This window comes from Chaetura pelagica, unplaced genomic scaffold (assembly GCF_000747805.2).
Source record: "Chaetura pelagica isolate M959 unplaced genomic scaffold, ChaPel_1.0 scaffold11, whole genome shotgun sequence".
Lineage (NCBI taxonomy): Eukaryota > Metazoa > Chordata > Aves > Apodiformes > Apodidae > Chaetura > Chaetura pelagica.
Genome location: NW_009952694.1, coordinates 6,020,133 through 6,043,209, shown reverse-complemented (window position 1 = coordinate 6,043,209; position 23,077 = coordinate 6,020,133). Strand labels below are relative to the sequence as shown.

Below are 23,077 nucleotides of genomic sequence, written 5' to 3'. Positions count from 1 at the left end.
CTGCCCACACGGGGGCTCCCGATAGAGGGTTTCTTCTGCCCTCTGTCCCAGCAGCACAGCCCTCGCCCCGAGGTTGAGGAAGGTTGCACCACACTCCTGAGCCACCCTGCGACTGGGAAGGCACTTACCCAGGAGGTCCCCTGAGAAGTTGACGGGCAAGATGACAGCCACAGAGAGAACACAGACCAGCATCAGCAGGACCAGAAGGTGCCGCTGGAAGGAGAGGTAGGTGGTAGCATCGATCCCACACTTGCTCTGAATCTCCTCATCCCTAGGGGGAGAGGTATGGGGGGTGAGTGCGGGTGGTCTGTCCCCACCACCTCCTGCCCTGGGGACACTGGCTGCTCCAGCATCACAAAACCCAGGCTTCCTCATGGCATCCTGCCTGTGGCATGTGAGATTTGAGCACAGAGGGAATGAAGGACACAAGCAGCCCTCAGGCCGCTATCCTGTTCCAGGATCAGTTCCTATCAGAACAGGTTGGAGTCCTTTTCTTTGGGACAGGACCCAAGGGCCAGAAGGAAATGCAGAAGTGAGCCCTCTGCTCTCTCTCTGGCGGTTACATTTTAAGAGGGCTCTCAGCTGCTGATCCTATCAGCTCCAGGTGATGGGCTACCACCTGTAGACACCAGCTCCTCATGGGCAGGCAGCAGTGGGACATGGCTGTGATGCCAAGGACACACACTTACTTCATCTGGTAGATAGAAATGAGCCAGGAGCAGAATCCCTGGAAAGGAAAAGAGTTGGATGAGCTGGGTGTGACCACCCCCACCTCCCCACCAGGAGTTGGGGCACTCCATGCTCTGGAGACACAGGTGGAGGCAGCCTGGCAATCCTCAGCCCAGTGGCTTGTCTGCAGCAGTGGCAAAGGCAGCTGCCTTGGGAGGAATAGGAAACACAGGTAATCTCTGTAACACAGGCAATCTCTGTAACACAGGCTCCTGACTTCCAGCAACTCCCTCCTCCATCCCTTCCCTGATGGACTCTAACATGCAATATATTTTTTTGACTACTACGCAGCACTGAGCTGGCCCTGCCTTACAGTGATATAGGGAATCACAAGATCTTGTGTGCTCATTTCCCCTCACTGCTTATGCAATATTAAGGTTTTTCTCCTCTACACATTATTTTACGTTTCACTGACTTGCTAGGGAATAATTGCTGGAGGTGACTTAGAGATTAAACTTAGATTCACAATTTAAGGAAGGGTACAGCACTGAAGAAACTTTCAGGGTAGAAGGCAGCTAATGGCAGCTAAAGACAGACAGGTTGCCTTCCCCAGGCAACCCTAGATCTTGGTAACATCAGGAGAGCTTGGTGTGCTGACTCTAAGAGTAACTGCATGGAGTGTGGAGGGGAGTGGAGACCTCACAGCCAGGCTCTGTGGTAACATGGGGATCTGAAGGTACTAGGGAATTGGAAAGTTGTATATTTGATACCCTGGGCTAACAGTCTGACACTTTTTGACAAAATACTGTCCTGTAGGTGAACTTTGCTCATCATAATCTCATTATAATACTAAAACACACCTTCAACCCAAAAGCTACTCAACTCCAAGGTGTGACCACCTCTCACTGAGCTTGCACTCTGAATGAAGGTCTATACCTTTAAAAGCAAAGTGAGAGAATTTTACACCAGTCATGACAAAGGTGTGTATTACTAGAGTCACTTAAGCTCCACCTCAAAGGTAAAAAATAGTATAAAAATGGCTTAAGAGAGAAGGATGACAGGGAAGATACCATCGCAGGGAAGATATCATTGCAGGGAGCACCCCTGACTTCTGGGATCAGTTGATGAACTGAACCTCTCTTCCCCCTGACAGGGACACCTTCAAACACTTGGCCATTCCAAGTGCTTTGTCCACAAACTTAGAAAACTCTGTAGAGTTGCTTTGTAACACATTTGTAGGCAGGCTGGATTATTCATATTCTTGGTACTTGCATGTGCTTTGCAGACAGTGGATTTATCACTGGCAACCCAAAAGACTTTGTGCATCTGTTGCTTCAATAAACTGCACTATTCATTCAACTGGCTGTGGGAATTCTTATTGAATGCAACCAAACTCCCTAAGTATGGACATGCTAGTTCATGTTATGTGACTAGACTGGAAGTGTACCATGTTGTTATTACTGCATCCATAATTGTGATAGTTCAAGATATTGAATGTGATTGGACTAGTAACAGCAAACTGGGCATCACTCAGAGTCTAAGCCCAGCTGCCCCCAGCTCCTCTGATATCTGAGGATAAGCTGGAACACAAAGGGGTTTATTTTCTGCCAAATTACTTTGCCCTTTAACACAATATGCAGGGTCAAGGTCCCTCTGAAGTCCTCCCACTCATGGCTGTACACTCAGCCATCTGGCCCCTCCTCTTCACCCTTTCCAGAGGGTTTATGCTGATCTTCATGCCTGTAGGATTCCCTTACTCTGCCCCATGAAAGCTGTCAGCTTTTTCCTCCTCTCCATCCCCCAGCTTTACCCATGCACAGACCCTCCCTCCCACCTCACAGCTCAGCTTCCTCTAATGGACCAGAGCAGGAGGCTTTGGAGGTGCAGGCATCCCCATACACCAAACAGCTCCACAAGGGCCAGACACCCCCTTCGCACAGTCAGGGTGACTCACTCTCCTGTGCTCCACTCCAGGGCTCTGCCGTGGAGAACCATGTCTAGGAGGTTGTCTGTGCAGACCCGAAGCTCCTTGAGCTGTAATTTTTTTGCTTTTCCAGAAAACCTTCTGAAAAAACAGCATTTATGAACTGATTCCCAACTCTCTAGGACCCTCATGTGCAGGAGAGAGCCTGCACACTGCAGTCAATAGCTTGGCTACTCATCTCTGGGTGAGTGAGAAGTCCTGTGCCTGCTCCTGGGAATTTGTGATGGTAATGGGAATTTGTCAGGCTGCTTTTATTGCAACCGCATCCTCCAGCCTGACTGCTGGAGGGATGCTGCAGTGCTTCCTCACAGAGAATGCCTCTTGGGTAGGAATTTAATAAAAACTTTATTTAACTCTCTTGCCACATCCTCACCTTCTCCAGCAAACTTTTTCTATCTTCAACACCTATCAGCCCTACAAACCCTCTGGCAGGTTTCCTGTTCCTGATGTGCAAAGGAAAAAGGCAGCACTTGATTTTATGCTCTCTACAAATATCCCCTCCAAACTGCTCTTCTCTGACCCTTAATGTATTTTACATGTAACAAGATGTAAGAGTCTAGACCTTCCTCATTTGGGAACAGCTTGACTTTTAAAAGTATGTCTTCTTACTTCTAACAATCTTCCTTAATCTGCTTTTTAGCCATTCTGGCTTTCCCTGTGGTCTTTCTCATTTAGTTTTTGATAAGCAAAAATACATTTGCCCAGAGCATCCACTACCAAGCCTTTAAACAGGCCTCCTGCCACCTGCAGCTTTCTTGCTTCTTTACCTTTCCTGCCTAGTTTTTTTTTTAACAAGTCATTTTTTCACAGTCACCACAGTGACGGATTTTTCAACATTTGCTGCCAAAAAAGAGAAAGAAACAGCAAAATGTTCCTGTCTGTTCGTGTTTCCAGCCATGCCCAGTTTGTGTGTGATGTGGTAGAGAGAAACAAGATTACTTTAAAGCCCCCACAGCCCACCCTGCTGGCAGGGGTGGATGTGGGATCCAGGGACTCAGTCCTGCTGGGACCAGAAAGGTCCCTGTGGGCATGCAGCAAGGCTCTGGCCATACATCAGACTAGGTCCCCACAGCCAGCAGGTACGGCCATGGTAGAAGCATCACCTCCAAGCTGCTGCTCAAGGTAGATGCCTCAAAACAAGGCAGGACAAAGAAACTCTCCTGCTTTCCCAGGGATACCCTGCTGCTGAAGGCTGTTAAGCACTAAACCCTGTACAGGAGGGTTTAATTTTTTACATTTAACTTCTGACCTGGATTTCTGCTGAAGAGCAAGGTGGGCTAGGCCAGGATAACACTCACCACATCCTTGTTGTCAGAGTCCAGGGGACTGCTCTCTGACGGGGACTTCTCCTTCTCGCTCTGTTCTCCGTAGAAAAGTGACGTCAAACTTTGCAGTGAGGGGAGGAGTGGAAGGGTGAGGCAAGAGAAAAGCAGCAGATGGGAGAGGATGAGCACCCTTGCAGAAACTTCTCCTAGGAGAGTAGCCCAAGAAGCGTCTCCCCCGTTCCCACATCTTGTATTAGGGCTAACCCAGTGACTACCACTGGACTTGAGGCAGGGACTGCAGCTTGTTTTCTTTGTAGTGACAAGTCCCAGCAGCTTCTCTGTGGCCATGGTACACAGTGGGATGGCTCATGTATAACTGGCCCCTTAGCTCCAGGACAAGGGACTGCTGGAACAGATTTTTTTTCTATTCCACTGGTTTCAGCCCTCTCAAATGGTATTTCAGTAAAAAAAAATGCAATCGAGATTGCATTTTAAGTCTTGATTGCCCCTTTGATCTCCCTGGTGAAGGGAAATATTGTCTGTCCATTGCCAGACTCCGCTCCAGAGCCCAAAGCCAAGAGAAAATGGAGAGGGCCTTTTACAAAGTTTGCTCCTCTGGGCTGCCCAGCCTTGCAGAGACCCTCCTGTGTGCACCCACCTGATCAAAGATGCTTTGCTGCCTGGGGCAGCTGCGCTCTGGCAGGCAGCTGTGGGCAGCACAGCCCACCTGGAAATCTGCTCTGGGCTCAACTTTGAGCAGGACACCAGTATTTTTTGTGGGATTCTGCACCTAACCTGAAGGAGCAGTCAGGCAAGCTGCCATGGTGACATGAGAAACAGTGTTATAGCTCCTTCACTGGCCAGCCCTTCTCCTCCCTAGACAGCATCAATGGGGGAGGCAGTGGCTCAGTCCCCATTTGAAAACAGCTCTTGGGCCTCTGTCCTTCTCTGGACAGTGTCCTCCCTGACAGTGAAAGTACCATCACCACATGGTTCCTGCAAGAGGGAATCAAAGCTGGCCCAGGCTTTCCCTCTCCCTGCAGCAGACTGTGCTTGTGCCTCAATGGGCAAGAGCAACCAGGCCATTTTCAGTGGGAAGGAGGGACAGGAACACCTGCTGAGCTTCTCTGTGGGCCACCCTGCAGTGCCAGCCCTCTTGCCAGCCCCTTGCAAAGACTGGAGGCATCACCCTCAGTGGCCTCACATCCTCCTCACCTGTCATTGTCCATCAGCAGTGCCAAGCGCCCGTAGTCCCAAGCTGCTTTCCGAAGGCATGAGAAGACCAGGAGGAGAAGCTGGAAGAAGAGGGAAGAGGTGAAGGATTTTGCCCTGTGGGGTGTCCTTGCAACTCTCCTTTTTCTGTTCTCTCACTCATGAGTCCAAGCTTGTGCAAAAATCTTGTCTACATCTGCTCCATGATCACACCACTGCTGCCCAAGTGTCACCCGCTGCCCACCACGATGTGAGCAAAGCTCTTGGTCCCCTGCATTCACCCCCATTCCCCCATCAGCCAGGTGCAGCAGCGCACTGGCTGCACCCGTGCGTGGCTGCCAGCCCACATGTAACACGCCCGCCCACCCACGCTCGCAGAGAGTCTCTGACACCACAGCTGGGACGGCAGTGTCTGCAGACACGGCGCCATCCCGGCCTGCTCACCAGCCAGAGGATGAAGTTGATGGCCAGCACAGTGGGCACGCCACCGAACGGCAGCCCCTCCAGGACGGTGCTGCGGGAGCGGGCGCTGAAGCACTGCTCCTCCGTGCTGTTTGCCAGCCCGTCCAGGAAGCCCAGCACGTCCAGCGCGGTGGGGCCGGCACCGCCAGGCCCTGGCACCTCCGAGTACACGCTGTCCATGGGTGCTGTCGTGGAGCCTCACCCTGCAACACAGGGGTGCGAATGGAGGAGTCTGTGACTGAAAAATGGCCATGGTTCTTCCAGGTCCTCCAGCAAGGTCTGAGAAGCTCTTTAAGGGCAGGCAGGGAAGAAGGCTGGCTGGTTATCTTGGGGCTTCCCCAGTCTCAGTCTCTCCCAGGAGTAGGGCTGTGGGACATGGGGCAGGGGGATGGTACTGAAGAAATCTCAGAGCTACCTCATACACTTTTCCCACCCCATTAAACCCCATGCTAGTTGGTTGTCTTCATCATACCTGAGACAGGTCTTTCAGCACCTCTGTCCCTCAGTCCTGGAAGCTGGGTTGAGTCATGGTCACTCTGGTGCAGTCAACAGGCAGGAACAAGGAGCCAAAGCATTTGCTTGAGTTTCTGAGAATAAGAGCAATGATGATGTTAACTGATGTCAGCTGGGCTGCTGGGGCTGTGTTTGTTTTGCTCCCCACAGCCAGATATCTACTGTGTGTGGAATATCCCTAAGGCCTCCTTTATCCTCCAGCATCTTGATTCATGTGACTCAGGAGTTGTGGGACCTCCCTTCCATCTTTCCACCAGAGCAGAATTGCTCCTTTCATGATATCTTCATGTCTTCAGAATAATCAGCTCTTAAAACCCTAAATGCCAGGCTTCTCCCTCACTTTCCCAGGAGCTGATACTGCAGGCTACAGTCCTCACTGGTAGGAAACACTTATAGGTCATTAATGGTGAAGATTGTGGCTTGTCTTCAAAACCTTTCCTACTGCCATGCATTAGGAAGGAGAGGATCCTCTCCAAACTGCCAGTGCCTGGGACCCCTGGAACAAGGGTCTGTTAGGGACAAGCACAAGAGGAACACACCATGGCCCAAAGTCAGGTCATCCAAGGAGGATTTAGTCCCACCGGTGTGCTCTGTTCGTTTCCTGAAATGCCTGTATGCTAATGCACACAGCATGGGGAACAAGCAGGAGGAGTTAGAGGTCTGTGTGCGGGCTAAGGGCTATGATCTAGTAGCAATAACAGAGACATGGTGGGACAGCTCACATGACTGGAATGTGGCCATGGATGGTTATGTGCTTTTTAGGAAAGATAGGGCAGGGAAGCGAGGTGGTGGAGTTGTGATCTTCAATGGTCCTTTGTAAACAGCACTTCCACGATCCTCAAATTGCAGCATCTGCCTGTATTATATTTTTTTACATTATATAAGTAGACATACAAAGAGAATTTTAGAAGAAAAAAGGTAATTAAAAAACCATATTGCTTTCTTCAGACTGTGTGGGTCAGAGGCCAGCATCATCTTCAAAATACAACTTTCCATAGGATTTTACTTCTTGTCACATTCAAGCCTCTCAGCCACAGTACAGCTGTAACTATGCATCACTTTCAACTTAGGTAGATCCCCAGATTCAGGTAAAATCCCTTTGACTTAGGCAGACTCCACCCAGCTACAATCAGACAAGTTTTAAAATTTCTAAATACCTGGTAGCAGTATGTTCAAGAGACAGGACTGTCACAATGTGATGTGTGCAGCAGCATTCACTGAACATCAGTGAATGAACCAATGGTGAGTGTGTGCAATCCACCTGACCTCTTTCTGCACACATGTGCTACTTCTTCACCTTCCCAGCAATTGTTTTTCACCTCACAGGCCTAAAAAAAAATGGTTTGGAAAAGAAAAAGACTGCCGTGTGTCATGATTTTCATTACTGACATGGAGCTGACTCATAAGACCCAGAAAACCTGATGTTATATGGGAAGATGGTGACAGCCACAGTGACAGCTGGATCTTTGAAGACCTTTCAAACAGGGTTCTTATAGCCTTTGCCTTATGGACTGAAGCCTCACCACAGCAGCAAGAGAGGACCAAGGGTTTGATGATGATGTTAGCATGCCTCTAAGTCTTGCATTAAGTCACAGTATTTTTTCATAAGAAACTGAATAAACCAAGGAAGTAAAATACCTACCTTTTTCTGGGAAGAAACAAACAAACAAACAAACAAGACACAAACAAGCTAAAGGAGGGCCTTCAGAAGACAAGATGATCAGTTACAAATTTGCGATTGGCAGGTGTTCTATATAAAACAACAGGCTAGAATTGATAACACTTCCTGTGTCAGCTTTTGAGATATCTAAACGACATTGGCAATGTTAGAGCAACCCAGGGTTAAGAGAGAGCAAAGAACAATTAAAGCTGTTCTGACTTTCTTGTATCTGGACGACAAGTCCTGGCTCTATCTGTCTCCCAAATATTTATCTCAAATGCAAGTGTTTAGAAACAAGAAGATGAAAGGTGAGTTCTGACATAAGTATATACAATGGAAGCACATCTGTATATGTATTATGGTAAAGGCTAGGAGACACAATTCTTAATGGTTACTGCACAGTCATATCCGTTCCTTCATTTCCATGTCTATGTGATCACACACAAATTTGTGCTATCAACATTCAGTTTTATTTCTCCATTTGCTGCAGATATTTTTCAGCTGTAGTTTAGATACTGATGTTTTAACTGTGTGTTCTTTTGCCTTATTTCTTCCTCCTTCATCTCTATTGCATCTGGTTTCATCAATGCAGTGTAGAAAGGAAGGGGAAATGTGCCAAATACTGCATATTTGATATCTGAAGTGTGCCTATTGACCTTTGACTGGGATAGATATTTTAATCCCACACTTGAAAATTACCCTTCAAAAGACTTGAATTCAAATTGCCAACATGATAATGTCATTTTCTAATCTGATGTGACTGGAATCATAACACTTGCTTTGATGTGCAGTATAATCCAGCATGACTGATCAGGTGCAACCTGCCATAACACTGCAAAGGGCAGTGCATCATGCTCAGAAATTAAAACCATCTTATTTCCTGGAAGTCATAGTAAAAGGAATCTACCTGAATTTTACATATTAAGTTTTTTTTTCAGAAGTTTTTTTAACTCAACAGTGACCCAACAGTGTTTTACTTGTCTCTTGAGTCTGACTCTAGTTCCTGCTACAGCATCTGCATCTTGGCTACTTTTCTATCAAGAAATAGGCAAATGTCAAAACATTGTAAAATATCTAACCGTTTTATTTAAACTGTATAAGAATAGTCTGCTTAGAAGCAATGCTGTTTGAACCTTTTAAACTCACTGTCTCTCTAGCTGCTTGCAAGAGTTGCTTCCTTTTGTCAATGCAGAAAATACTTCTTTGTGGTCCGAGTGCAGAATAAAGCAGCATTCGGTAGCACTAGAAATTAGCAGCTGTTTATCTTTTCTCTCCTGCTATTTCAGTTTAAAGCACTTGGAGAAGATTTTACAGAATCCTCTGTTTTCCCACGTGATTTCATAAATTACTTGCAAGTCTCACCCATACAATCTGGGGCAACTCTTTCAAGCCCTCTGGAAATGACAGAAAACTCTCATGATAAAGCAATGAAGAAATAGGTAGAAGTATATGAGATTATTACCTGAGTGAAGGATGTGGAGAAAAATGAAAAGGGATCATCTTACATAACCAATCAGTCTACAACACATAATTTTTTGCATAATTATGTAATGTGCTGTTGGAATATTAAGTTTCCTTTAACAACAGATTTGAAATGAAATCTGATTATACACAGAACAGTAATACCCAATATTTCTCAATATACATTCCGTAGGTGAGGACACTGAACAGAGGGAAGTAATGCTCTGTAAGAATGGAGGTAAAGATGTGATACACTGATGTGTTCAGTTGTCATATTTATCCACAGAGGTGAGCACCTCACACAAGAAGGATATTTCTTTCTCCAATGTGTGGATACTTCATATCAGCCCTGCTCTTTATTTTACATAAGTTAAGTAGGCTACAAAGCATGATTTCCTCTTTCTGACAAGGAAAGGATTGTAGACAATCTGAAATAGAAAAGCAGTTTTAAAAATAGATGGTAATTGAGACTTCTATTTCCATTACAAACTCAAATATGTAAACCTAATTATTTGCTTTCTGACTAAAAAGCCTTATAGGAACTTGCCACTTTGCTTCTGCTTCTTTGGGGTTAGAAATTCAGGAAGGGAAGGCTAGATGAACACAATGTTCCTGTTCTTGCGGAGAGAAGAAGGTGTTTAAAAGCTTTTAAAGAATTACTTAGGCTTCTGATGCAATAGGAGTTGCAACAGCATTTTCTGAAGAGAGTGAGATGCAAAAAGTAGTGAAAGTTACAGAGTAAATAGTTTTCTGGCTTAAAGTTTCTCAGCAAATCCTTGAGATGAAGCAATAATATATTAAAACAAACAAACAAACAAACAAAAAAACCTATGTGTAGGAATCACTCTCACTTGATAATAATATTCCTTCGATTGGGACAAGCAATTCTGCAAGCGTTTAGGGTTAAGGGCACCACACTGATAACAGCCTACACCTTGAAAAAGTAGTCTGAATTTGACAGCTCACTTCCCGTAAATGTAATCTCTAAAAATGGTCCTCCTTATGATTCTAATTTCCAACATGATATGTCATTTTGTAATGTGAGATAACTAGAATGATAACACACACCACAAGATGAAACACAGTCTATTGTGATTGATCAGATGCAACATAACGCATCACAGGGCAATGCATTTCACTTGAAATTTTAACCCAAGCTATGTATATGGAAAACTGCAATAAAAGAGAAAACCTATATCTCATCTAGTAGAATTGCTGAAGATTTGAGGGCTATATTTATCCTATTGTCTTGTTAGCAGAACCTGCTGATGTGACACACACCCATCTACCCATACGTCCAAAGAGGAAGTGATGTTGCTTTTCCCTATCTAAAAGGGAAATTACAAATTATTTTTATCTAGGTGCCTTTTCCACAAAGTCTTTCTTACATGTGTATCCTTGCTGGATGACACTCAAGCTGCCTTCCCCCTCAGTTCACTCTAATTCATCAATATTTATCCTGACAAAGTTTTGCCTGGAATTCCAAAGTCAGTTATAGTGCTGTGATTGTCACTGGATGAAGCAGGAAAAGATATTGCAGTTATACAGATGCATATAGAACGAGCATATTCTCACTTCTGTTCTGTATCCAGAATTTTAAACTAACACTTTTGTTACACCTAATGCTATTAGTGTTAATGAAAAAAATGCCAAAATGTCAAAACATTTTCTGCAAACTTATTAATACCAGTGCTACAGGATGAGCAGTAATGTCTTCAAACTTAAAGACTGTAGATTTAGATTATATATTAGGAAGAAATTCTTCACCATGAGGGGCATGAGGCACTGAAACAAGTTGCCCAGAAAAGTTGTGAATGCCCCATCCCTGAAGTGTTCAAGGCCAGGCTGGACAGGACTTTGATCAACCTGGTCTACTGGGAGGTGTCCCTGCCCATGCAGGGAGGTTGGAACTATATGATATTTAAGATCCCTTCCAACCTAACTACTCTGATTTAATAATAATAATATGTCTAGGAGTGGGGATTAAGAACTTTACTCCATATTTTGTATTGGGCTTCTGACAACTTTGCCTTTCTATTTACATAAATCAGTAAAAAAACTCCCCTTTGAGCTGTTTTTGAAGACCTGCTAAGATTTTGCTAAGAACAGGCCTTTTAATTCTCATCAATTTCTCCTCTCTTTTCCAAAGAAAGGACCATGCTTTTACTTCTCTAGAACAGAGAATAGAGAAAGCAGCCTTCAAGACTTATTTTTTTTTTTTCCTTTTTTTTTTTTACATAGGGTCTAAACACTCCATGCAGATTTTGGGAGGTTTTCCCCCAAAATATATACATAGGACCTTTTCCAAGGGCTATTGAAAGGCCTTTAAAAGCTTCTTATTTTAATGATTTTACAGTGGAACCTAAAGAAAAGCAGTGCTGTAAGAAGAGCAAATATATGATTTGACTGAATAGAGAATTTCTAAAATAAAGAAAATACAGGAAAAAATAGAGATAGGTAAAGTGTTCTGGAGTAGAAGAACCAGAACAAGTTTCAATGTGGACTAAACTTGGAAGAATCTTTGAGTCAAAGAGAAGGCTAGACTGAGAAAACTGAGAACTGAAAGGATTGGAAAAGATAATATTATAACTCATGATTTCTTATCCATAGGTAAATCTGTAATGTTTAGAATAACCTCTTTTTGAAGACATACATAATAAAAACAAATGTGGTGGTAGAGAAACAGTTTTGAATTCCTGCAGATTTGCTGAGCTGTGAATTCAGAAAAGGTAAACCTCTGAAAGAGGGAATTTAAAAGCATTTTAAAATGCAACATTTAGATAAAACAAATAAACAAATAAATAAGTGGTTATAATAGAAAAATAAAAATAAAACAAAATATGGGATAATCTGAAATATTCTCTTCCATTTTTTTAAATTTGAACAACAGAAGCTGTTACCTGTCCTACCTTACTCCTAAACACTGAAACCCAGAAAGAAAAAACAAGGGACAAAAAAACCAAACCATTTTACACTCCTACAAAATTACACATATTTATATTTCAAAGAATCATTGCATTCTAATTATTCACAGTACTGCTATGACTTTTCACTCTACTTTGAATTTCTTCCCCTTAATAGCAAGTCTCCTTGCTTTCTCTTTTAATGTAGCAATACTACAGAATCTAAAAGAAGAAAGGTAAAGAAAGAGAGAAAGAAGGATAGACTGAGAGTGAAAAGCCTGACAACTGTGTAACAAACAAGAACATAGTAGAAAAAAAATGTATTGTACTGAAGCTGAAAATTCTTTTTGAAAAATGTCAGAAGACCAGGTAGATTATTAAGCAATACAGTAAGATAATTATTTGTTTGCCTTGTTTGTACAATATTAACTACCTAATTTGTAAGGCATGGTGATAGAATTTAAATGCTAATAAAATCTTAACTGAGCTGATGTAATCACAACAAAACAGATTTTATATGAGTACATATCCTGTGTGGAAGGAACAAAATACCCAGCAGGACCAGAACCCTGGACTTCCACAGGGCAAACTTTGGTCTCCTCAATCATCTATTAAGGGAAATCCCATGGGACAGGGTGCTAGAAAATAAAGGAGCTCAAGATAGCTGGTCAACATTCAAGGACCACTTCTTGCAAGCACAGGATCAGAGTGTCCCAATGGTTAGGAAATCTAGTAAGGGTGCTAGGAGACCTGCATGGTTAAAGAAGGAACTACTGGGCAAACTTAAGTGGAAAAGGAAAATCTATAGATCATGGAAGGAGGGGCTGGTCACTTGGGAGGAATATAGGACTGTTGTCAGAGGATGTAGGGAGGCAATTAGGAAAGCTAAGGCCTCCTTGGAACTTAACCTTGCAAGTCAGGTTAAGGATAATAGAAAGGGCTTTTTCAAGTACATAGCTAGCAAAACTAGCAATAGAGGCAATATTGGCCCATTGAGGAATGAGGTGGGAGCCCTGGTGACAGAGGATATAAAGAAGGCAGAGGTGCTGAATGCCTTCTTTGCCTCTGTCTTCACTCCTGCAGGGTCTCCCTATGAGCCCCAGATTCATATAGCCCCAGAAGAAGTCAAGATAGAGGAAGAGTTTGACATGGTAGATGAGGATTGGGTTAGGGATCAGTTGAGTAATCTGGACATCCATAAATCAATGGGTCCAGATGGAATGCACCCAAGGGTGCTGAGGGAGCTGGCGGAGGTCATTGCTAGGCCACTCTCCATCATCTTCAGTAAATCATGGGCAACAGGTGAGGTGCCTGAGGACTGGAGGATAGCAAATGTCACTCCAGTCTACAAGAAGGGCAAGAAGGAGGACCCGGGTAACTATAGACCGGTCAGCCTCACCTCCATCCCTGGAAAGGTGATGGAACAACTTGTTCTTGTGACTATCTCCAGGCACATCAAGGACATGGGGGTCATCAAGAGCAGTCAGCATGGTTTTATCAAGGGTAAATCATGTTTGACTAACCTCATAGCCTTCTATGAGGAAATTACTAGGTGGATAGATGATGGTAGAGCGGTAGATGTGGTTTATCTTGATTTCAGTAAAGCATTTGACACCGTCTCCCACAGCATCCTTGTGGATAAGTTGATCAGGTATGGGTTTGGTGACCAGGAAGTGAGGTGGATTAGGAACTGGTTGAAAGGAAGGAGTCAGAGAGTTGTAGTCAATGGGGTAGAATCTGGTTGGAGGTGTGTTACTAGTGGAGTCCCACAAGGGTCGGTGCTGGGACCGGTGTTGTTCAACATCTTCATCAACGACCTGGATGAGGGTATAGAATGTACCCTCAGCAAGTTTGCTGATGACACTAAGCTGGGAGGAGTGGCTGACACACCAGAAGGCTGTGCTGCCATTCAGAGAGACTTAGATAGGTTGGTGAGTTGGGCGGGGAGAAACATGATGAAATTCAACAAGGGGAAGTGCAGAGTTTTACATTTGGGGAAGAACAACACCATGTCCCAGTACAGGTTGGGGGCTGAACTGCTGGAGAGTAGTGTAGGTGAAAGAGACCTGGGGGTCCTGGTAGACAGGAGGATGACCATGAGCCAGCAATGTGCCCTTGTGGCCAAGAAGGCCAATGGCATCCTGGGGTGCATTAGAAAGGGTGTGGTTAGTAGGTCAAGAGAGGTTCTCCTCCCCCTCTATTCTGCATTGGTGAGGCCACATCTGGAGTATTGTGTCCAGTTCTGGGCCCCTCAGTTCAAGAAGGACAGGGAACTGCTTGAAAGAGTCCAGCGCAGAGCTACGAAGATGATTAGGGGAGTGGAACATCTCCCTTATGAGGAAAGGCTGAGGGAGCTGGGTCTCTTTAGCTTGGAGAAAAGGAGACTGAGGGGTGACCTCATCAATGTTTACAAATATGTAAGGGGTGAGTGTCAGGGGGACGGAGTTAGGCTTTTCTCAGTGATGACCAGTGATAGGACAAGGGGTAATGGGTGTAAATTGGAGCATAGGAGGTTCAAGGTGAATATCTGAAAAAAAATTTTTACTGTAAGAGTGACAGAGCCCTGGAACAGACTGCCCAGGGAGGTTGTGGAGTCTCCCTCACTGGAGACATTCAAAGCCCACCTGGATGAGTTCCTGTGTGATGTACTCTAGGTGACCCTGTTCTGGCAGGGGGGTTGGACTGGATGATCTCTCGAGGTCCCTTCCAGCCCCTAAGATTCTATGATTCTATGATTCTAAGCACCCTACAGCAGCCAGCATGGCTGTTTACTCATGAGGATGCCACAGACCTGCATGCCAAGATGGTGCTGAACAGCCACTGGACTCACTAGAAGGACAGGAGAGGGAACCAGCACAGCAAATGCTAACAAACACTGAGTGGGGACAATAGGGCCAGAGTCTCTTCTCCTCATGTGCCTGCCATGTCTGTCCCTTGGAGCCCCCACCAGCACCTTTAGCCAGCTGCTCCTGGTGCCTGGAGAGCTGTGTGGCCTTCAGAGGACAGCCATGACTGTGGTGAGACCAACCACATTGCCAAGGTGAGCGGTACCCTGGGTCAATGGGGAGTCTTCAGAGTGCTCTCATGATGATCCATTACTAGGCTGTTGGGGAGAGTGTTCAAAATGGCAACCAGATTGGGTCCCCAGTGTCTCTTTTGAAAAGGCCCTGAGTTAGGATGTCTAGTACTTTTTAGGGAGATAAACCCAGAGGGCTGAAGACCCTGCTTAGAGAAAGACCGAGGTTGCTGGTGTCTGGGGAAAAAGGTAGAACAAAGAACCATTGCCTTTGGAGGCCTTGAACAACCAAATGTAATTCGGAAGTTGGTCTCGTCCTGATCAAGGTCCTTTACCACATTAGCCCAAAGAAAGCCCTTCCAATTGCAGTTACTCTACCTCCCTGTTTTTGGGGACTCGTGCTTCTGACAAGAACATCTCCTGGACTGCCTAAAGATTATAAGAAGTTATATGAGTGTCTTGCCCTGCAGACATGCTGAGCATAATATATTGTGACCAGTGTGTTGTGGCCAGCGCAAAGTCCACATGAAACCCCAGCATGTTGATTAACACGTACTCCTGTGAGCTTTGTATTCAAGCCACTGGGCATTCATTCTTCTCTCTCCTTTTTATCTAGTTTCCATCCACAACCGGGACCGTGCTGCAGCCCCTGTAGTCTCCCAGCAACATCTCATCCCTGCTGCAGGATGCTCATAGCAGACATGGACAGGACTGAGCAGGATCCACAGCTTGATCAAGCAATGGAGGAAGATGCAAATAAAGACAGCCAGCATCTCCAGGGACCTGGAGATGCAAAGCATTGATGGCAGTTTTTCCCATAAAGACCAAACAGGATCAACTCTTCTTAAACACCAAAAGGAAACCTCATTGAGAGGTCCTCGAGGAACACAGAAAAAGCATGTACAAAATGCCTTCACTTAGAAAGGGGATCTTCCTGAGCTCTGCATGGATTTGCTTTTGTCAGGAAACATTTACTTTTGCTATGTCAGTGTGACAGATGGGAGACTACAGTAGCACGTGGTTTTATGTGCACTGCTGTAGCCTCAGCCTCTCTCTCTTAGACCGTGCAGCTTCCTGCTTGAGGAGATTAGTCCTGTCCTAAAGCTGCTGAGTCCAGAGGCCCTCACAGTTGAGTAGAGCAGGTAGGACAGTGTTGCTGGGGCAGGTGCTGACACGGGTTACACACCTGAGACACTGACTCTCTTTGCCCTCCTTGTCCAGGGAAAGAAAAGACTGAAGAAGAGGGAGATTTTCAAACACAGATTTGATTAAAAAAAAAAAAGGCTCTTGCATCCTGACAAATGTGATCAGGTGGACACCAGCGATTCCCAAGAGATTCTCAACCCAAGCTCCCAAGAGGACTAAAGAACTTAGGAACTACTCTTGCTGCTTGCAGTTTCCAAATTAAATACAGAGAGATGATGACTTGATATTTTCTTAATTTCTGAAGTATAAATTCCAGCCCAAAGGAAAATCTCCACTGGAAGCCAAAGAATGGCTGGGATGTTTGGACCAAGGCTCACCCCAGGCTGGCATCAGAAGCCACTAAACTACAGGCATCACGATCCCCAGGACATGCAGACCCATGACAGTCCCTCTTACTGTGGCTGAGGTGTAGTGTCATCTGGGGCATGGCCTTCAGTGTCTGCTACAGATCTGCCCATGCTGACTACAGCATCTTCGGTACTTCTCGGAGGTCCTTAGTCATATACATATTGATCTGACCAGGTTTTGGTGTCTGGAAACATCATAGCTCAAGCTGGGAGAGCTGACAATTAGTGTGGCTCCCAGAAGAACTGCCAGGTCACTTGAGATATGCTAATGCTGCTCCAGAAGGGGTCCTAGTAGACTTGGGATGGAAGCACCATCCCTGCAGCAGGTGTGAAGTGACGGGCTAGCAAAGCATCCCTGCAGTGCCCTCAGTCATGGCCTGCCTCTCAGAGGGGGCTGGAAGTCCTATTGTTTGAGGCTCAGCATGGACCCAACAGGATAACAACCTCTGAAGAGGAAACTCCCAACGAGGGGAGTCCCATGGGAAATGAGTGGGCCACTCTGGCAAGCAGTAGCTCTTTGCCCTGGTCTGCCTGCCTCCTGCTGCTGTCAGACAGCTGTGAAACCACCTGGGCCACCAGGACCTCTGGCTGAGGTCAGCCCTTTCCTACGGAGATGCTCTCAATCTGTTCTCCCCATGTGCACATCTCCCTCACTCCCCTCCTCCTGTAAGCGGCAGAGAGCCATGACCATCTGGCATTTTGAGATACTAAATAATTAATTGTCTTTTTGTTAACGAGGAGAGTGTGTCTCTGACCAAGGGAGATGCTGGACCTTGACAGGATGGAGAGATGGGCCAAATGCCAACCTCATGAAGTTCAACAAGGCCACATGCAAGGTCCTGCACCTGGGTTGGCATAACCCCAGGCACAAATACAGGCTGGGGGAGAATGGCTGGAAAGCAGTGCTGAGGAGAAGGACTTGGGGGTGGTAGTTGATGAGAAGCTCGACATGAGCTGCCAGTGTGTGCTGAAGCCCAGAGTGGCAACAACATCCTGGGCTGCATCAAAAGAAGTGTGGCCAGCAGGGCCAGGGAGGTGATTCTGCCCCTCTATTCTGCTCTGGTAAGGCCATACCTGGAGTACTGCATACAGCTCTGCAGCCCTCAGCACAGGAAAGACATGGAGCTGTTGGAGAGGGTCGTGGAGAGGGTCACGAAGATGATCAAAGGGCTGGAGCACCTCTGCTATGAAAGACAGGCTGGGAGAGTTGGGGCTGTTCAGCCTGGAGAAGAGAAGGCTCCAGGGAGACCTTATAGTGGCCTTCCAGTACCTGAAGGGGATACGGGAAATCTGGGGAGGGGCTTTTCACCAGAGAGGACAGTGATAGGACAAGGGGTAATGCTTTGAAACTGAAACTGGGTAGATTTAGGTTAGACATCAGGAAGAAATTCTTCACCATTAGAGTCATAAAGTGCTGGAATGGGTTGCCCAGGGAGGTTGTTGATGCCCCCTCCCTGGCGGTGTTCAAGACCAGGCTGGATGAGGCTTGTGCAGCAGGTCTAGTGTGAGGTGTTCCTGGTCACAGCAGGGAGGTTGGAACCTGATGATCTTTAAGGTCCCTTCCAATCTTAACGATTCTATGACCTTCAGCAAATAAACAAGGAGAGTCTTAGCAACCTCTGAGGCCCTCCTCTGCCACCAGGACTCCACTACCCAGTGCTAAGATCCTGCACCTTTTTCTAGGCAGTCTTCACACTTGTAGAAGGAACATCCTGCCAGAGGATGGCAGAGTGAAGGGGATTTTCATGGGGATCCCTAGGGGTTGTCTTTTCCTATAGAGTCCTTGTTGCTGCCCTCTTCCCCCAGTGGTAGGTATTTTGCTCCTGGTGGCCAAAAGCAATGGGTTCCTCCTGGAGATGGTGCTAGTACCTTTAGCTCCAAGCTCTCCCACCTCCAAGCCTTCCAAATGCAAGCCTTCACGCCCTCAGTGCAACTGGTCCCTGTATCTCCACCCAGCATTGCTGTTTTAATGCACAGAGAAATTTGAGGAGGAGAAGGCACCTGAAGCCACTGGTCCAGCTCTATCTTAGGCACCTCTCTCTTAGTCACCTCCAATTCCATTGCCCATGCTCAGCATGTCCTTGCAACGTATCACAGCTTTGTTGAACCTGATCTTATTCTCCTGCCTCTTCCCTGGCCCCTTCACCCCCAGATACCCATGGAAAGCCACCTTCAAATACCTAAACTGGTACTTTTCTAGACTGTTTGTTCCAGCTAATCTCATCTTCTATGGTGCTGTTCTTAGAAAAGCTTATGCAATTTATATAGCTGCAGCACTACCATTAAAATAACCATTGGGAACAACGAGCTAAAAGTAAATAATGTAAATGTTCCAGGAACAGCACATTTAGTAGAAAAGGCGAGAAGAGATTTCTGCTCAGGCATACCAGGAACAGCTTGAACTCAGACCTGTTCAACCTCCCTCTAACTGAAGCAGATACCTTACTTGGTATACAGTGAGAGATCACACAGACACTGAAGGTCAGTCTTAAAGTCACTGCTAAAACAACCTAAACTAAATTTTCACACTGGACATACGAGATAACTCAGTGTTTTGCCATACTCTGGTGAGAGCACTCTGTGATCCTACCTTAAAGGTCCAAACAAACCCCAGAACATTGCCAGACCAGTTCCTGTTACCAGCTATGCCACTGCTGCTGTTCTTTTCCTGATCCTTAAGGGCCAGAGAAGGAAATACTGTTGTCAATGACAAAGCTGCATGGGTACCTTCACCTCCAGAAGGTGATGGGAAAGCTTCCTCTTAGCTGTGTGTGAGGAAGTGCCTCCAGATGCCAACCACAGACAGGCATCCCTTCAAGCAGCTACTGTTCTGGAGGAGCAACAGCAATGGACAGGAGTGAACAGGGTTGCAGCTGGGAAAATGAAGCAGTAATATAAAGGCAAAAAACACAGTATGTGGCCTACCCAATCTAAGTCTTATTTAGAAGAAAGATGCTGAAATAAGGCCAGAAAACATGTACCACAATAGAGAAAGGCAACACTTCTTTCTCTTCTTTGCGATGGCTGTGAATTCACAGTGAATGTATGAGATTTGCCATTGAACGTGAATGGCTGGATATTTTCTATGAAACATTTCCAGTGTGTAAGGTTTGTCTTGAATATTCAGTGCCCTATTTGTTTTGTTGATACATCAGCATATGCTTCTCATCTCCGGTTGGGTGGGCACTAATCCAGAGAATCAGATTTCCAATTAAAAATAAGGCATGTCTTTTATGCAAATGCCATTTTTCAAAATGTATCTTTCCCTTGAAGCACCCTGCCAGCAAACTCATTTGCTAGGGGATTCATGGACAGCTGGAGTAGCAAAACATCAAAACAAAGTCTTGGGAGTGCTTAGATGACTAAGCCGAGCATCTCGGCATGCCTGCACTCATCCAGCCTCAGCCTTCCACTCAGCCTCCTCAGCTCCACCAGGGAGCTGGTGGGTGGGCAGCCAGGGCACAGGGCTGCTGATGGAGCTGATGGTGGCCATGCACTGGGAAACCAGGCTAAGGAGCCAGACTGTGTCTCCCAGAAAGCAAGCATCCCCTCTACCTGACTGCCTCTGCATCCTCCCTCCTTCGTAAGGAGATGTGGCCAGGCTGCATGAGGGGATAACGAGGACCACCATAATGGGAAGATCAGGTTTGTATCCTGGTGTGCCCAGGACCGGGCAGGGAGGAGAAACTCCGGTGTCCCACCTTCCAGGACTGCAGTGACTGACCTTGCGGGACTTGGAAACCCAAGCCACTGTCACTGACTCAGCACAACTAACAACCTCAGGCTGAGAAAAGGCTCATCAACACCCTGTGCTGAGCTCAGCACACACCCTGGCAGAGGCAGTTTTAGCACCAAAGGGCATGGTGACCTCTCTGTCCCTGTAGCTTGGTGCACGAGAGAAGAACACACACACCATGGGTCACATCCATCCCTGAGTGGGACAAGCACAGAGGGGATGAGATCACTGACACAGCCCTCCAAAATCCCATGGGGGTCCAAGGCATTCCTTCCCAGCTCTCCCTTTGCTCTCCCCTCTTAAGAGTAATGGCCTCCAGGTCCTAGATCAGACTGCTGGTGGCGTGTAGGGTGAGTAGGTATGGGACAGCAGCATCCATGGGCAGGGTTCTCTGCACCACCTTCAGCATCTTCAGAGCAGGCTCCTGCACAGGAGGCCAACCCCACTGTCACAGTGCCTACCTCCTCAGGGCTGTGACCCACAGACACATGGAGAGTAGAGGCAGACCCTGCCACGGAGCCAGGGCACTGGCTGTGGAGACACTGGTACCACAAACACAGACACTGGTGTGAATGCTGTGCCCACACCCTGCTAAGGCCATGGCACAAACAACTCACAAGCAGAAAACTCTGTCCCATCACCCATAGGACAGCAGCTACTTCACATGGGTCATACACCAGTCTGTCCCATTAGCCTGCTGGAAACTGGATACATCTTCCAAACAACGAGAACCAGACCACAAGTGGCAACCTGGCTAGTGGTGTATGGAGGCCAGGGTCAGCAAGGTTTGGAGGCAAAGAACCACTCTGTAGCAACTGATGACCCCTAACAGGCACAAAATACCTGCTCAAAGACTAGTTTTGTCATTGTCAATGAAGATACAATTAGCCTGAGGTCAGAAGGACTTGGCAGCCATTGTCCCTTGACCCCATAAAACCCACAAGTGAACGCACAAGCCGGGGTGTTCATGAAGATGGTGGGTATGAGCATGGGAGTGAGTGCGATCAATGAGAAAATGAGTGTGAGCACATGGCTGAGTAAAATAAGCCTCCCTAAAGATGGTGTAAATAAACATACCTTCCCCACCCATACACTCTGGCACTGTTCTCCCACTGAAGGGCAGCAATGCCAGCCAGGCTCACTGCCAGCCAGTGCAGGATGGTGGGGGGAGCAGCTGGCCTGCGAGTCCAGCCAGGTCCTGAGGATGCAAACCCCATGGCAAGCCCCTTCCCCTTGGTGGTGAGCCCCACTTCTGCACTGCTGCTCCCATCCCCAATGCTTCATGCATCCCCCTAGCCCTCTGGGAGCTTCCTGCAGAAAGGGATGGTGTGGAGGCACAGGATGAGGGAGGAGGCATCTCTTCCTAGGACAAAAAATGTGTCTTCCCTGCCTTCCTCTCCTAACCCACCACTCCCAACCCACCCCACCAACAATGACCATCTAAACAACGTAACCCAGCAGGAGGGTAAGACTGTGACTCCATTTTGGGAAGCCAAACAAGTATTTCTGCTCTCAAGAGTAGCAGGTTTCCACCACCTTTGGGAAACCCTGTGCAGGGTCATGCTGCCCCAGGGACTCACCTGAAACCAATACACCACTTGAGAGCAAAACCCTTCCCTGCCACATACCCTTGTGGTGGCTACTGCATCTCTCCCAGCTCCCTGCCCTCCACTTCTTCTCTGGCACTGCCATACAGACCCAGAGTGGTTGTATTTTGGCACTGGGACTGACTAAGCTCCATGTATGAGGTTTTTGAACAAGAAGGCATCCCAGCCCCGAGCAGGGCTCTCTGCAGGATGACGTTTGTGGCCTTCCTTTGCAGTATGACAGCCACCTGTCATACTGCACGAGCCACAAGCCTCTTCTCCTAGAGGGATGCTGTGGATCAAGCAGGGCAGCACTGACTTACTGTAGTGCTCCTTGGAACCAGAATAAAGCAAAACCTCAGGCAACCAAGAGCAAATTATGCTTTTGGTGAGATCTCCAGCTGGGGAGGTTTGTTTGGGCCAGTGCGTGGGAGTTGCTGTGCACAGAGCAGCTCTTCTCCAGTGCCTCCTCCACACATGTGCGAGCCAGCAGCTGCTGGAGCCAGTGCACAGCAATTGGGAAGGAAGAACAGGAGTGGAGTGCAGTTCATTCGTTCCACCCCCAGCCCTGTTTGCTACATTTGACTAAGCCGCCACTGCAGGCTGGCTCTAACCTGTCTTTGGTTTATATCCCACTATCCTACCGTGCACACAGAATGCTCAGCCCCTCACACTACACTTCGTGTATGCAAAGCACAGAGCAAACATAAGCTAATTGGGCTGTAACCTCTCCAGGGCAAGGGCCTGCTACTCATTCTGCATCATGCACCCTTGCCCTCTGATAAGGCTTAAATCAAAGCTCTACAGCACAAAAGATTACCTGAGTCAGGCCCAGCCCAAGAGCAGGGCAGGGAAGCACCAGACTACTGGTGGGCAATGGTTGGGAGCAGAGAGCCAGGAAAGAGGGCTTATAATAAAGATGGGGATAGAGTTTTTAATAGGCCCTGTAGTGACAGCACAAGGGGTATCGGTTTCAACCTAAAAGAGGGTAGATTCAGACAAGATACAATAAATAATTTTTTTTATGGTGAGGGTGGTGAAACACTGGAGCAGGTTG

General features: G+C 46.7%; 1 protein-coding gene across 1 annotated transcript in view; it reads right to left on the bottom strand.

The window, feature by feature from the left end:
- Window positions 1–5,772, bottom strand: part of TMEM63C (transmembrane protein 63C) — a 13,512-nt gene extending 7,740 nt beyond the window's left edge. Inside the window, 5 exon segments of the mRNA XM_009993899.1 lie at window positions 129–271; window positions 690–727; window positions 3,952–4,039; window positions 5,134–5,213; window positions 5,575–5,772. Coding sequence (XP_009992201.1) covers window positions 129–271; window positions 690–727; window positions 3,952–4,039; window positions 5,134–5,213; window positions 5,575–5,772 — 547 coding nt within the window.
- Between the last annotated feature and the right edge of the window lie 17,305 nt (window positions 5,773–23,077).